Below are 12771 nucleotides of genomic sequence, written 5' to 3'. Positions count from 1 at the left end.
CCGATAGCTCAGTTTGGCCAGCTCTAGGAAGGGTTCTGGTCGTCCCAAATGTCTTCCATTTAAGGATTATGGAGGCCACTGTGCTCTTAGGAACCTTAAGTGCAGCAGAATTTTTTTTGTAACCTTGGCCAGATCTGTGCCTTGCCACAATTCTGTCTCTGAGCTCTTCGGGCAGTTCCTTTGACCTCATGATTCTCATTTGCTCTGACATGCACTGTGAGCTGTAAGGTCTTATATAGACAGGTGTGTGGCTTTGCTAATCAAGTCCAATCAGTATAATCAACCACAGCTGGACTCAAATGAAGGTGTAGAACCATCTCAAGGCTGATCAGAAGAAATGGACAGCCCCTGAGTTAAATATATGAGTGTCACAGCAAAGGGTCTGAATACTTAGGACTATGTGATATTTCAGTTTTTCTTTTTTAATAAATCTGCAAAAATGTCAACAATTCTGTGTTTTTCTGTCAATATGGGGTGCTGTGTGTACATTAATGAGGAAAAAAATTAACTTAAATGATTTTAGCAAATGGCTGCAATATAACAAAGAGTGAAAAATTTAAGGGGGTCTGAATACTTTCCGTACCCACTGTATATATCACTCAAGCAATGTACGCTTTATTTTACTGAGGTATAATCCAGTTGCACAAGTTTGGAGAGTTTGATGGAACTCATACTGAGGTTGCTTTCATTTCGGCTTTACAGTAGGCCTATATGAAAACACATCTCTAAAATATATTTGTGCCTATAGTGCGAGTTATTTTACCTGTCCACGGTCGGTGAGGTGCTGACAGGACGGTTCTCTGGTCCGGTCTGTCGAGTCCCAGGATGCTGTCGATGGTGAAGGTGGACTGTCTGGGCATCGAGAGGTTCTGATGCGAGCTGACTGTGAGAGAAGCCATCTGGAGATCTTGTCCTCTTCTTCTGGTGTCATCTGAGAGCTGGAGGCTCGTCTTTATAGCTCCACACTCCTCGAAACGTCACTAATTAAAGCCTGAGACTGAATGTTTTACATGAGAATCGCCGGCCCTCCGCATGGGGCCCCTGGACTGCAGGTAATTCAGGGTCCAAATGAGGCCTTCCAACCTGAAGCAGCAACCTGTTATCTTCTAGAGACACTGAATCCCTTAAAGCTTGAACGGGACAAAACACGGCTGATGTGCCATTCTTTTTACTCACCAGGTAGAAAATTAGGCCCCGTTCCCGGGATTTATCTTCTCTTCATTTGCTTGTGCCGTAACTCCAGCATTATGAGAAAGCAGTCAACTAGTGCCTAATCTTATTTACCTTATTTTCTAGCACACGAGTTTACAATAATAATAAAGCCTAATGCTGTTTAAACTAATCCTGCTGAATATTCCCATTCTCTCTTGACATGCATGGAGAAAGATGCTCCGGATCACAAAAGCACAATAGCTGCCTGCTGGAAGCAGCATGTAATAATTGACCCATTCAATGCCGAATTGATCTCTTTTGGTTGCTTGGCTGCTTTTAATAAATGACTTGCTTGTTGTTTATTTGTCTTGGGCTCTCGGAGAGCACCGAGGACGCAAGCGCGGCCCCTGCGGCTCCATTGTTTTGCAAAGAAATGACCAATTAGACTTGTTTAAATGCAAACCAAATGAAGACCAATTAGAAATTAATATCAAATCACTCAACTTACAGTACAAGCAATGCACGCTTTATTTTACAGAGGTAATCCAGTTGCACACGTTTGACGGAACTCATGCTGAGGTTGTTTTCAAATACTTGAAATTAAAAACAATATGTTTATTAGGTAATATGTATTCTTAGACACTTCGGAAACACGTGACCTCTTGACACCTTAACAAAAAATAAATAAATAAATATCTTCAGCACCCCTGCTGAATTTCTAAAAATATATTATCCATTATTAAACAACACTGTTTTAACAAGCGCAGAAAAATCTACAAAAACGTGTCCAAAACCAGGCCAGTGTGACATGCCTTAAAAATGCTTTTGAACATCATATTAACTTTGGTGGTGTCTAATAATTGGTGTTTTTATAGTAAGTTTAAAAATTACATGATGAAAAAAGAGGGCCTTAAAATGCTCTAAATATATGTATTAACCCTTATTCATTTTAAATTTAAGTTTATTTTTAGTTTGCTTTTATACATTTTTTTGTAATTTTTTAATTTTGGATATATTGTACCTGTTTAACAATGGTAATACCCGTCTGTTATTTGAAAAAGTTTAATAAAATGACATTTAAAAAATACATAACTATTTAATTTAGCTTACTTTTATATGTTTTCATTAATTTTTTTATTTATTATTTGCTAATATTTTTTTCTTTTTATTCTTTTCAATATTGGATTTACTGTAGATGTAACAACAATACCTGTTTATTATCTGAAGAAGAAAACACACCCATTCAAAAATTCTAATTCTAAGACAATTCAGCAAATAGAAGTTCTGTAAGGTGAGTCAAAGATCATCAGCTCATTTGAAAGAAATTTTAATACCAATCTTCATTGTACCTCATAAATCCATCAACTGATTTTGTAGAAAGACATTTAGACACAAACATTTTCTTAAAGGTTAGAAATAATCACTTACAAATTAAATGCTTCAGACTCCATAACAGACTGTAATGGAACTGAAAGTGTCAGAATATGAACCATAAAGACCGTTCATCAAATAGACCAAATCAATTATTGAGACAGTATTTAATTCTCAAAAAAACTTCCACCATGTCAGATTTTTGGAGAAGAGCAAAAATGAATATTTCAGTTTGCAATTCCATCACCTGTTTCTTTTATCCACAAGCTGAAGCATTTCAATACATTGGGCCATTTTGTGCAATGCAGGCTCCAAACATCTAATACCAAAGAATAACAAAAATTAAACTATATCCCAAGTTTAAAGGCATTGGATCACATGATTTAAAAAAAAAGAAGTTTTTTTTTTAAGCGTTGAGATAGAAACACTGAGTGATTACAAAACTGTCTGTAAAAAAAACCAAACAGATGTGTGTTTGTAGATTTAAAAAAAAAAAGTGAAACAGCCTATAGACAAAAAAAATCAGAACTGTATTAATTACAAAGAAAATATAACCTCATGAAATCATTTTGAAATGCAGTAGGATGAACCTGACGGAAACAATCAAGAACAGCTCATATTTTAGAAAGAATTAATTTGCATAAAGAAAATGCCTGTTTTAGGACAATTAAGATATTTAGTATTATTTTAATTACCATAATAAATCACGTTCTTGACACGTTTTGTGAAATTCACTCTGAATTCTGTCACCGGTGATGTGATATGACTAAAAACACATGCAGCCTTAACAGAAAACGAAGCCCAACATACAGTATTAAATCAGTTATTATTCACACGTGCAATAAATGTCGCCTTGCATCTCCTCAGGTTTAGTTCATCACGGTAGTGGATTCATTTACACGCATACATTTATAAAACCCTCTAAAAGCAAATGCAGTTCAATAACGGATATGGTAAAAAATACAGGATTCCTACAAATAACAACTTTTGAGGGGTTCTCCCCAAAGTGTCGGCATGAATTCTTTTTTTATCATATTTTGCAGTCACAATATGACATAATCGTTTCTGCAGGCCACTCTGGAGAACCCTTGAAGAACAGGAAGTGATATTCGTGGAACCCAAGCGCAGAACGGTTTCCATCAGGCCTCTGATTCGCCCTTTTTCTGCCCCTCCTCTCCTGCGTCGCTGTCCTCTGATTGGCTGTTGCTAAGGACCAAGATCTGTCCATCAGCAGCTGGTTGGCCGGGTCGAGTCGATGCGGCTATCAAACGGCTTTGTTCTTCGAGATCCTGTAAGTTTGGAGAACACAGTTTTTTTTTTTTTTTAAAGAAATTAATACTTTTATTCAGCAAGGATGCATTAAATTAACCTAAAGTGACAGTAAATACATTTCGTCGCTGTCCTCTGATTGGCTGTTGCTAAGGACCAAGATCTGTCCATCAGCAGCTGGTTGGCCGGGTCGAGTCGATGCGGCTATCAAACGGCTTTGTTCTTCGAAATCCCGTAAGTTTTGAGAACACAGTTTTTTTTTTTTTTTAAAGAAATTAATACTTTTATTCAGCAAGGATGCATTAAATTAACCTAAAGTGACAGTAAATACATTTATAATGTTACAAAATATTTATTTTTCAAATAAATGCTGTTCTTTTCCTGAACCCGAAAAAATACATATCACAGTTTCCACAAAAATGTTTATTGATAGTAATCAGAAATGTTTCTTGAGCAGCAAATCAGCATATTAGAATGATTTCTGAAGATCATGTGACACTGAAGACTGGAGTAATGCTGAAAATACAGATTTGATCACAGAAATAAATTACATTTTACTATATATTCATATAAAAAACAGTTAATTTAAATTGTAAAATTATTTCACAATATTACTGTTTTTACTGTATTTTTTAATCACATAAATGCAGCCCGAAACATAAAAAAATTGTACAGATCCCAAATGTTTACCTTACCTTCTCTATCTGTTTTTGTTTATGAAGTTCTTCCTGTTGTTTCTCCTTGGCTTTGTCCAGCTCTCTCTGTTTCTGTGTGGCGTTGCGGTCCTGTCAGGAAACAAAAAAAAAACATGCATCTTCGTGCATATCATCGGCATTATCAATTTTATTTGACCTGGCATTTCTGCACAGATCGAGTCATTTGAAATCAAATAAATGAAGAGTTTTCTCACCATCTCAGAGTGGAGGGCGATCTGCTTCGCCAGTCCTACACTGTCACAGATCTAATATCCAAGAGCAAGATGAGCTTAAAACAATCTCTAAAATATCCATATTTTTGTTTAAATCAGGTGTATGTGCACATGTCCTTATTAAAAGTATAAAATAAAAGGTTTATAAAAATAAATAAAATGAAATAGATAATATAATATTTTGTTATAATTACAATCTAATGATTTTTAAATATATATTTATATAGACTTAAAATAAAACAATTTTTAAAAAGTAAATAAATTATAGCATAACTCATTATAATAATATATGACAATATTTATTTATATAATAACAATAATATGGGTGTGTGAGTGTAAATTATAGCTTAATATAAATTAATATTATACATTATATAGTAATATAAATATATATTATTATAGTAATATTATTATAATATTATATAACATTAAATTATTAATGTAAGAATAAATTATATATTTTTAAGTATACTAAAATGTTTATGTATACTATATAGTATAATGTAATATATTAATATAATATTATAAGTATATATTATAGTAATATTTTATAATAATGTAATATAAAATTATTAATATAAGAATTTGTAATTATATATGTAATGTAAATAAATCAATTATAAATCAATAATACTACAACTTACATAAAAAACCAAAATCTTTAAAAACACATGATTTTCACATTCTCGTGAGTCTGTGCAAAACTCAATGCCACAATATGGGTTCAATATTTTGGTTTGGGGTTTGTTCAAATCACGACCCCAAAGTGATGCTCGACACATTTAATGACTTGGACTGAGACAGGATCAGTTCAAACAAATGCCAAAACTCACTTGAGGCATTCACACGTGACGAGCAGATGAGACTCGGTCATCCTGAAGATGTTGTGAATGGCTCGGGCTGCCAGGATCTGCCTCATGGTCTCATAGATGACGTCTGCGCTCTCTGTGGCCTTCACCTCCATGGAGCCCAGGAACCGAACGATGAAAAGCTGGTGCAGAATCGAGTCTGAAACGACACGAGAGACTCGGTCTGACTTCACACCAACATGAAATCAAAATGAATAAATATATTCTATTAATAAAAGTCATGTGCGCACATATCAAAAACAGATTTATAATCTTGCATCAGAATGCAATAACGTTCTCTGCTTTTCTGCTAATGTGACCAGATTAAAAATCGTAATCACAATTTAATAAAATCAGATGAATATAAATCAAGTCCTGGCCTACGTTATGTCCCAGAATATTCCATTTCATCAGAAAATACATGACATTATGTAAATTAAATACATCGCAAATTGCATTTCATGTGCAATTTAAGCTATTAAAGGAAAAGCACAAACATAATTTTAAATTCTGCCATTAAAGGACAATTAAATATGAACAATTTAAAATATATTTTTTTAACCCATATTCTAATTTTACATATATATATATAAATATTCCTTATTCTGGCTTTTTGATCTTTTTTAATCCTTTTAAACGAAGTCTCTTCTGCTCACCAAGGCTGCATTTATTTGATTAAAAATACAGCAAAAACTGCAACATTGTAAAATATTATTACAATTTAAAATAAGTGTGTTCTATGTGAGTATATTGTAAAATGTAATGTATTTCTGTGATGCGCAGCTGAATTTTCAGCATCATTCCTCCAGTCTTCAGTGTCACATTATCCTTCAGAAATCATTCTAATATGCTGATTTGTTGCTCAAGAAACATTTCTCATTATTATAAATGTTGAAAACAGCTTCATATTTTTGTGGAAACCATAATAAATTTTGTTTTGTTTGAAATTCTTTGATGAACAGAAAGTTTAAAAGCACAGCATTAATTTGACATAGAAATCTTTTGTAACATTATAAATGTCTTTATGGTCACTTTTGATCAATTTAATCCTTAATGAATAAAAGTAATAATTTATTTCAAAACAAAATCCTACTGACCCCAAACTTTTAAACAGTAGTGTACACATATTATTTTATCAATGTACCTTCACTTTCTTCAGATTTTGACCCTCCAGATTCCCCAAACGGGTTTGTCCTTCTTTCAGTAAAGAGAAAAACACAAACCAGTGCTTAATAATCCCCTAATAACAATCGACAGTAAATTGTCCTCTTTTTTATAATCATTTTGAAGCATTCATAAACATAAGGCAGAGATACAAATACAGACCTGCCCTGAGCGCCGCTTTTAGCCTGACTCGGGTGCTCCTCGCTGACGGGTGAGATGATGTCAAACTGAATGGGCGTGTCCGGAGCCACCAGCGAATCCAGAGACAGAGACGACAGCGCCGGAGACTCGGAGCCCGCAGAGCACTGACTGCCTGAGCGGCCCGTTTTGGGTCGACCTTGCCTTCAGGGGCAAAAAAACCCAATGCATTCAGACTGAAAACATGGAATGATTTACAAACACATCTCTCTGATAAGGGAATGGATCCTCTGCAGTGAATGGGTGCCGTCAGAATGAGAGTCCAAACAGCTGATAAAAACATCACAATAATCCACAGCACTCCAGTCCATCAGTTAACATCTGGAGAAGACAAAAGCTGCGTGTTTGTAAAAGCTATTATGACTATTATGTGATGAAAGTCGAGTTGAAGTCGACTAGTCGCTGATGACGTCATTAATGAACAAAAAAGTCTGGAGCTGAGACTCAAACAGCTTGTGCACAGCTATTGCATATGACACAATGCTGCCCACGACTATTGCTCCTGTAACAGCTTTTTTATCAGTTCTTTTGTCTTTGGGTTGTTATATTTCTCACTGATTTCTGCTCGTTCTAAATCAGATACAGATAAAGTAGCACAGTAAAGATTACATTAATATGAATGCATTCGTGAGAGCGATTGCGTGTGTCAATAAATTCTACCTGGCAGCATCTCTCTACTAGTAGTGAAGTGGTGGGATTTAGTTATTAAGAAATATATGCTTGAACTTTTCAGTTTCTAAGCTATTTTATTCAGAAATCACAGAACAGTGTTGACAATACATTTCTGCGCTGAATGATTCTGTGCGCGCGCTATCTGCGCGAGATGTATGCGCTACTGTCTGAAGCCTATGTGTGCGCTACAGTGCAGCGGTGCATTAGATTAGAACGGCGATTAATTTACCTGTACAATAAGCTGTTTAAAACGTGCATTCTACCATAAAAATTTTGAGCATCCAGTAATATAATCACACTCACACGTCTTGTGGAGCGCTTTGGGAGTATGCATTTATTTGTCATTTGAACTGTTTGGAAACAGAGCGTAAATGTGGAAGTCCTTCAAAGATTTCTTATCCTTTTGCGCCCTCTATAGGACCAGCGACTAGTCGACGTCAGGCTTAAAGCGTCATAGCAGAGCACAACAACTAGTCGGTGCAACACCTAGTAAAAATTAAACCCATCAAGATAATTTTAACTTCACACCATCATTTCAGGACAAAATATTAGTCCATAATCCATAATAACGCTTCCTTCAGTGAAAAAGTCCATCTACTTTTGTCTCTCACATCAAAATCCAGTCACCTATTTGTTTAGAGCTGTTTTGGCTTGTAAACAGTGTTTGATCAGTGCAGATCTCTCTCCTGATTCAGACGAGATGACTTTTTCACTGAAGGAAGTCGTTTGAAGTTTATTATTATTCACTTATATTAATTTTGTAAATTTTTAACAAAAAAAGTTATGGACTGCAGCTTTAAGAATGTCTTAATGATGGATTTGTTTCTTACAAACACACAGCTTTTGTCTTCTCAAGATGTTAACTGATGGACTGGAGTGGTGTGTGGATTACTTGTGGATTATTGTGATGTTTTTATCAGCTGTTTGGACTCTCATTCTGACGGCACCCATTCACTGCAGAGCATCCATTGCTGAGCAAGTGATGCAATGCTACATTTCTCCAAATCTGATGAAGAAACAAACTCATCTACATCTTGGATGATCTGAGGGTGAGGACATTTACAGCTAATTTCATTTTAGGGTAAAGTATTTCTATTAGTGAGATGTGCTGACACTCACGCGCTCGGTCTGAAACTCTCGTGCCGCTGTTGGAAAGATGGTGACGGTGTTACAGCCTCCAGAGCCGACTGATTCACTCTCGCTGCGATTTCCTGCCGACACAAGAAACATTAACAATGACTGACTCTAAATCGCATTAAAGTTATTTTATTATATTTACAGAGGTTTAGGTTTTCATGTGTGACGGTGAGAATAAATCTGAATTCCACACTCACCTCTGGGTTTTCACTGAGGTATATCCTCTTAGAGATGTTGTTTATTGTTGCAATCCACTAAAACAAAAGAACAACCATTTTAAAATATTTTTAATTGGTGAATCTGTCGAAGCCAATTAAAAGCATGTTTGCAGCATCATTACTCCAGTCTTCAGTGTCACATGATCCTTCAGAAATCATTCTAATATGCTGATTTGCTGCTCAAGAAACATTTATGACTATTATCAATATTGAAAACATTTGTGCTGCTTTATATTTTTTGTAAGCTCACATTTTGTAGGATTCTTTGATGAATAGAAAGTTCAAAAGAACAGCAATTATTTGAAATAGAAATCTTTTGTAACATTATAAATGTATTCACTGCCACTTTTGATCAATTTAATGCATCCTTGCTGAATAAAAGTAGTAATTTCTTTCAAAACAATCTTTCTAACCCCAGACATTTGAACAGTAATGTAAATTATAGTTTTTTTTAATTTTGCGGTTAAATGTTCTTTATTTTTCAAAGAGGGATCTCCAAGTGAATGAGATTCATTCAAACACAGTCCCCTCACCTCCTCACAGTCTTTCCTGCTCTCCGCCTGTAATATGACGGCCCTGCGGTACACAGAGAAACAGCCATTCACTGAAAGCAGTGACTCAGAATGACTCAATAACTGGCAGATGTACTGAGAAAGGATAAGACAGCCATTTACTCACCTGATAAATATTCAATCGAGTTTAAACTGGATCAGCACTTGAGAATTCACTGGCAGCATTTTAGCACTGTAGTGTTTACATTTCTCATTACTACACTAATACCAGAAGAACAGGAAAAGTAACCAAACCATTTTGGGGATTTTAGATTTCCACCCTCAGCCTCAGGCCATCCAAGATCTAGATGAGTTTGTTTCTTCATCAGATTTGGAGAAATGTAGCATTGCATCACTTGCTCACCAATGGATCCTCTGCAGTGAATGGGTGCCGTCAGAATGACAGTCCAAACAGCTGATAAAAACATCACTATAATCCACAAGTAATCCACACCACTTCAGTCCACCAGTTAACATCTTATGAAGTCAAAAGCTGTCCATAATTAAGATTTTTTTAAACTTCAAACAGTTGTTTCTGGCTAAAATATGAGTCCATAATCCATAATAACGCTTGCTGTCTCTCCCATCCAAATCCAGCCACATATTTGTTTAGAGCTGTTTTGGCTTGTAAATGGTGCTTGATCTGTGCAGATTTCTCTCCTGATTCAGACCAGACCACTTTTTCACTGGAGGAAGCATTATTATGGATAGAGGACTCATATTATAGCTGGAAGTAATGGTTTAAAGTTAAAAACGTCTTAATGATGGATTTGTTTCAGCTTTTTTCTAACATCTCAAGATGTTAACTGATGGACTGGAGTTTAATTTGTTTAAAGTGGATTACTTGTGGATTACTGTGATGTTTTTATCAGCTGTTTGGACTCTCATTCTGACGGCACCCATTCACTGCAGAGCATCCATTGGTGAGCAAGTGATGCAATGCTGCATTTCTTCAAATCTGATGAAGAAACAAACTCATCTATATCTTGGATGATCTTAGGTTAAGGACATTTTCAGCAAATTTTCAAAGTAACTGGCAAACATCATTTCAGTAACAACAGAAGTTAAATTACTGTAGAAATCAAATTCTGAACAAAAACCACCTATTGGGAAAGACAGAAACTTTTGGATTGACATGTAAAGCAATCAACCACATTTCCAGTTTTTACACACTTAGGTTGGTTTATCTGAAATGAGATGTATATTAAATGACACCTAACGTGCGCTACTCTATGTATATGCAATAGTAAGATCAGTACAAGACAGATTTGTGCGCTGAAAATCTTACTTCTTGCCATCAAATGCTGTGATCTGAAAGCAGAAGCGTCTGTCATCACAGTCCACCGCCATGACTGAGCAGTTGTCGATGTCCATAACAAGACCTCCGGCCACGTCTCCACGCAACTGGCTCATGAGGTTTCCTCCCTGCGTGAAGAAATACTGACGCTCCCAGGTAGACGACACCAGACCCGTTTTGCTGGCGGGGAGAAGCATGAGATGATTAGAAATGCAGGCGACTGTACTGTACAGTATATAAATGTTGACTCGGTGGCTGTCGTACTAGCGAGTGTTGAGGTAGCCAGCTTTGCGGGTCAGGTTGCGGTTCACCGGGATCTTGTTGGGGTCCGGGTCAGGCATGTAGAGCGGGTCACTAGCTGTTTTTAGGTCTTGAATCGTCTGCTCCGTCGCTTCAGCGTCGCTGTCCATTTCCCTGCGAACACTACGAGCACAGAGAGAAGAAACTCGCATACATTTTGGAGTAATCCTTTAAACTAATTTTCTCATTTGCAAAAGAACACATGCAAACAAACCACATTTATTTATTGCACTTTCTTGTTAAATTAACAACTGAAATGTGCTTTTATGCAAATAACATGCAAATAATATTTTATTGACAGGAACACTCAAAAAAGAAAGTTAAACATTAACAGGAACGATAGTGTGCAATACTGTACATACTGTATAAAATATAAGATACACTACTGTCTAAAAGTTTTGCTTTTCGGTGTTTTCGAAAGAAGTGTCTTCTGCTCACCAAGGCTGCATTTATTTGACCAAAAACAGTAATGTTATGAAATATTACAATTTAACATAGCTGTTTTCTATTTGGATATATTGTAAAATGTAATTTATTTCTGTGATCAAAGCTGAATTTTCAGCATCATTACTCCAGTCTTCAGCGTCACATGATCTTCAGAAATCATTCTAATATGCTGCTCAAGAAAAACTTTAAACATTTATTTGAAATAGAAATAATTTGTAATATTATAAATGTCTTTACTGTAACTTTTGGTCAATATAATGCACCCTTGTTGAATAAAAGTATTAATTTCTTATTAAAAAAATGATACTGACCTGAAACTTTTGAACGGTACTGTACATACTAAAATTATTTTGGCAAATAGGGATCATTATCATAATTAGCTCTATGTAATGCAACTGATATGATGACATAACAGATACAACATAAATCTGTACTGTTTTGCCTTTTTCCACTGTTAACATTGAAATCAGGTATAAAAATAAATAAATTGTTAATTGTTCATTACCTATCCTAAGCAATACAGTTTGAATTAGAAAAATAAGCTAAAATATAAAAGATAAAATATGACAAGAACTCAGAGTTAAACTGTGTCAGAACAAATTCAGCTTGATAATGTTAGATAACTTTGATAGAAAGGTATGTAATGGATTACAATAAACCAAAAATTATTCATACAGCTGTCAATATTTACACAACTATCAATACTTTGTCGGGTGACCCTTAGCCTTAATGACAGCCTGTAGTCTCCTGGGCATGCTGTCACCCAGCTTCATGCAAACCTCAACTTCAGTTTTTTCCCCAGACTCGGTCTGAATAATTTTTGGTCCCAAATTTGTATCAGATTTACTGGTAGTCCACTGTATGAAGAGTTTTTGGGTATGATTTGTCACAGTTTACTTTATTTTGCTATCCTCACTTACATAATTGAACTATAGTGTCCTGCACCCACCAGTAAAAAAATATCAAAAATTATATCTGGTCTCTGAATCATTTTTGTTTTCACTGTATATCCTTCTGTTATTTTCACACTTAATTATGCCCATTAAAATGTATTTTACAAGCTTTTATTACTTTCACTGCTCAATTTTTTCTCTCTCTATGATACATCATCTTTAATTTAATAGCATTAGAGCTGCTCCATTGCAGCGGCTTAGTACTTTAATCACACGATTTACTGTAAAAATGCAGGGAACCACTCGTTATAAATCTCCTAACTGTG

At 35.3% G+C, this 12771-nt stretch overlaps 1 protein-coding gene and 1 pseudogene across 1 annotated transcript in view; both read right to left on the bottom strand.

Annotated features, from left to right (window-relative positions):
- LOC107597206 (pituitary homeobox 3-like) overlaps positions 1-1725 on the bottom strand; it is a 4398-nt gene extending 2673 nt beyond the window's left edge. The window contains exons 1-3 of the mRNA XM_016288160.1: positions 1689-1725; positions 1011-1130; positions 764-931 (exon numbers count right to left, since the gene is read on the bottom strand). Coding sequence (XP_016143646.1) covers positions 764-931; positions 1011-1130; positions 1689-1725 — 325 coding nt within the window. The remainder of the gene's footprint in view (positions 1-763; positions 932-1010; positions 1131-1688) is intronic.
- Positions 1726-3086: 1361 nt separating this feature from the next.
- LOC107597175 (DCC-interacting protein 13-alpha-like) overlaps positions 3087-12771 on the bottom strand; it is a 19162-nt pseudogene continuing 9477 nt past the window's right edge.

The sequence above is a fragment of the Sinocyclocheilus grahami genome, unplaced genomic scaffold, assembly GCF_001515645.1.
Source record: "Sinocyclocheilus grahami isolate Dianchi unplaced genomic scaffold, SAMN03320097.WGS_v1.1 scaffold229.1, whole genome shotgun sequence".
NCBI lineage: Eukaryota > Metazoa > Chordata > Actinopteri > Cypriniformes > Cyprinidae > Sinocyclocheilus > Sinocyclocheilus grahami.
The sequence above is the reverse complement of the archived record's forward strand: the minus strand, read 5'-3'. Positions and strand labels throughout refer to the sequence as shown.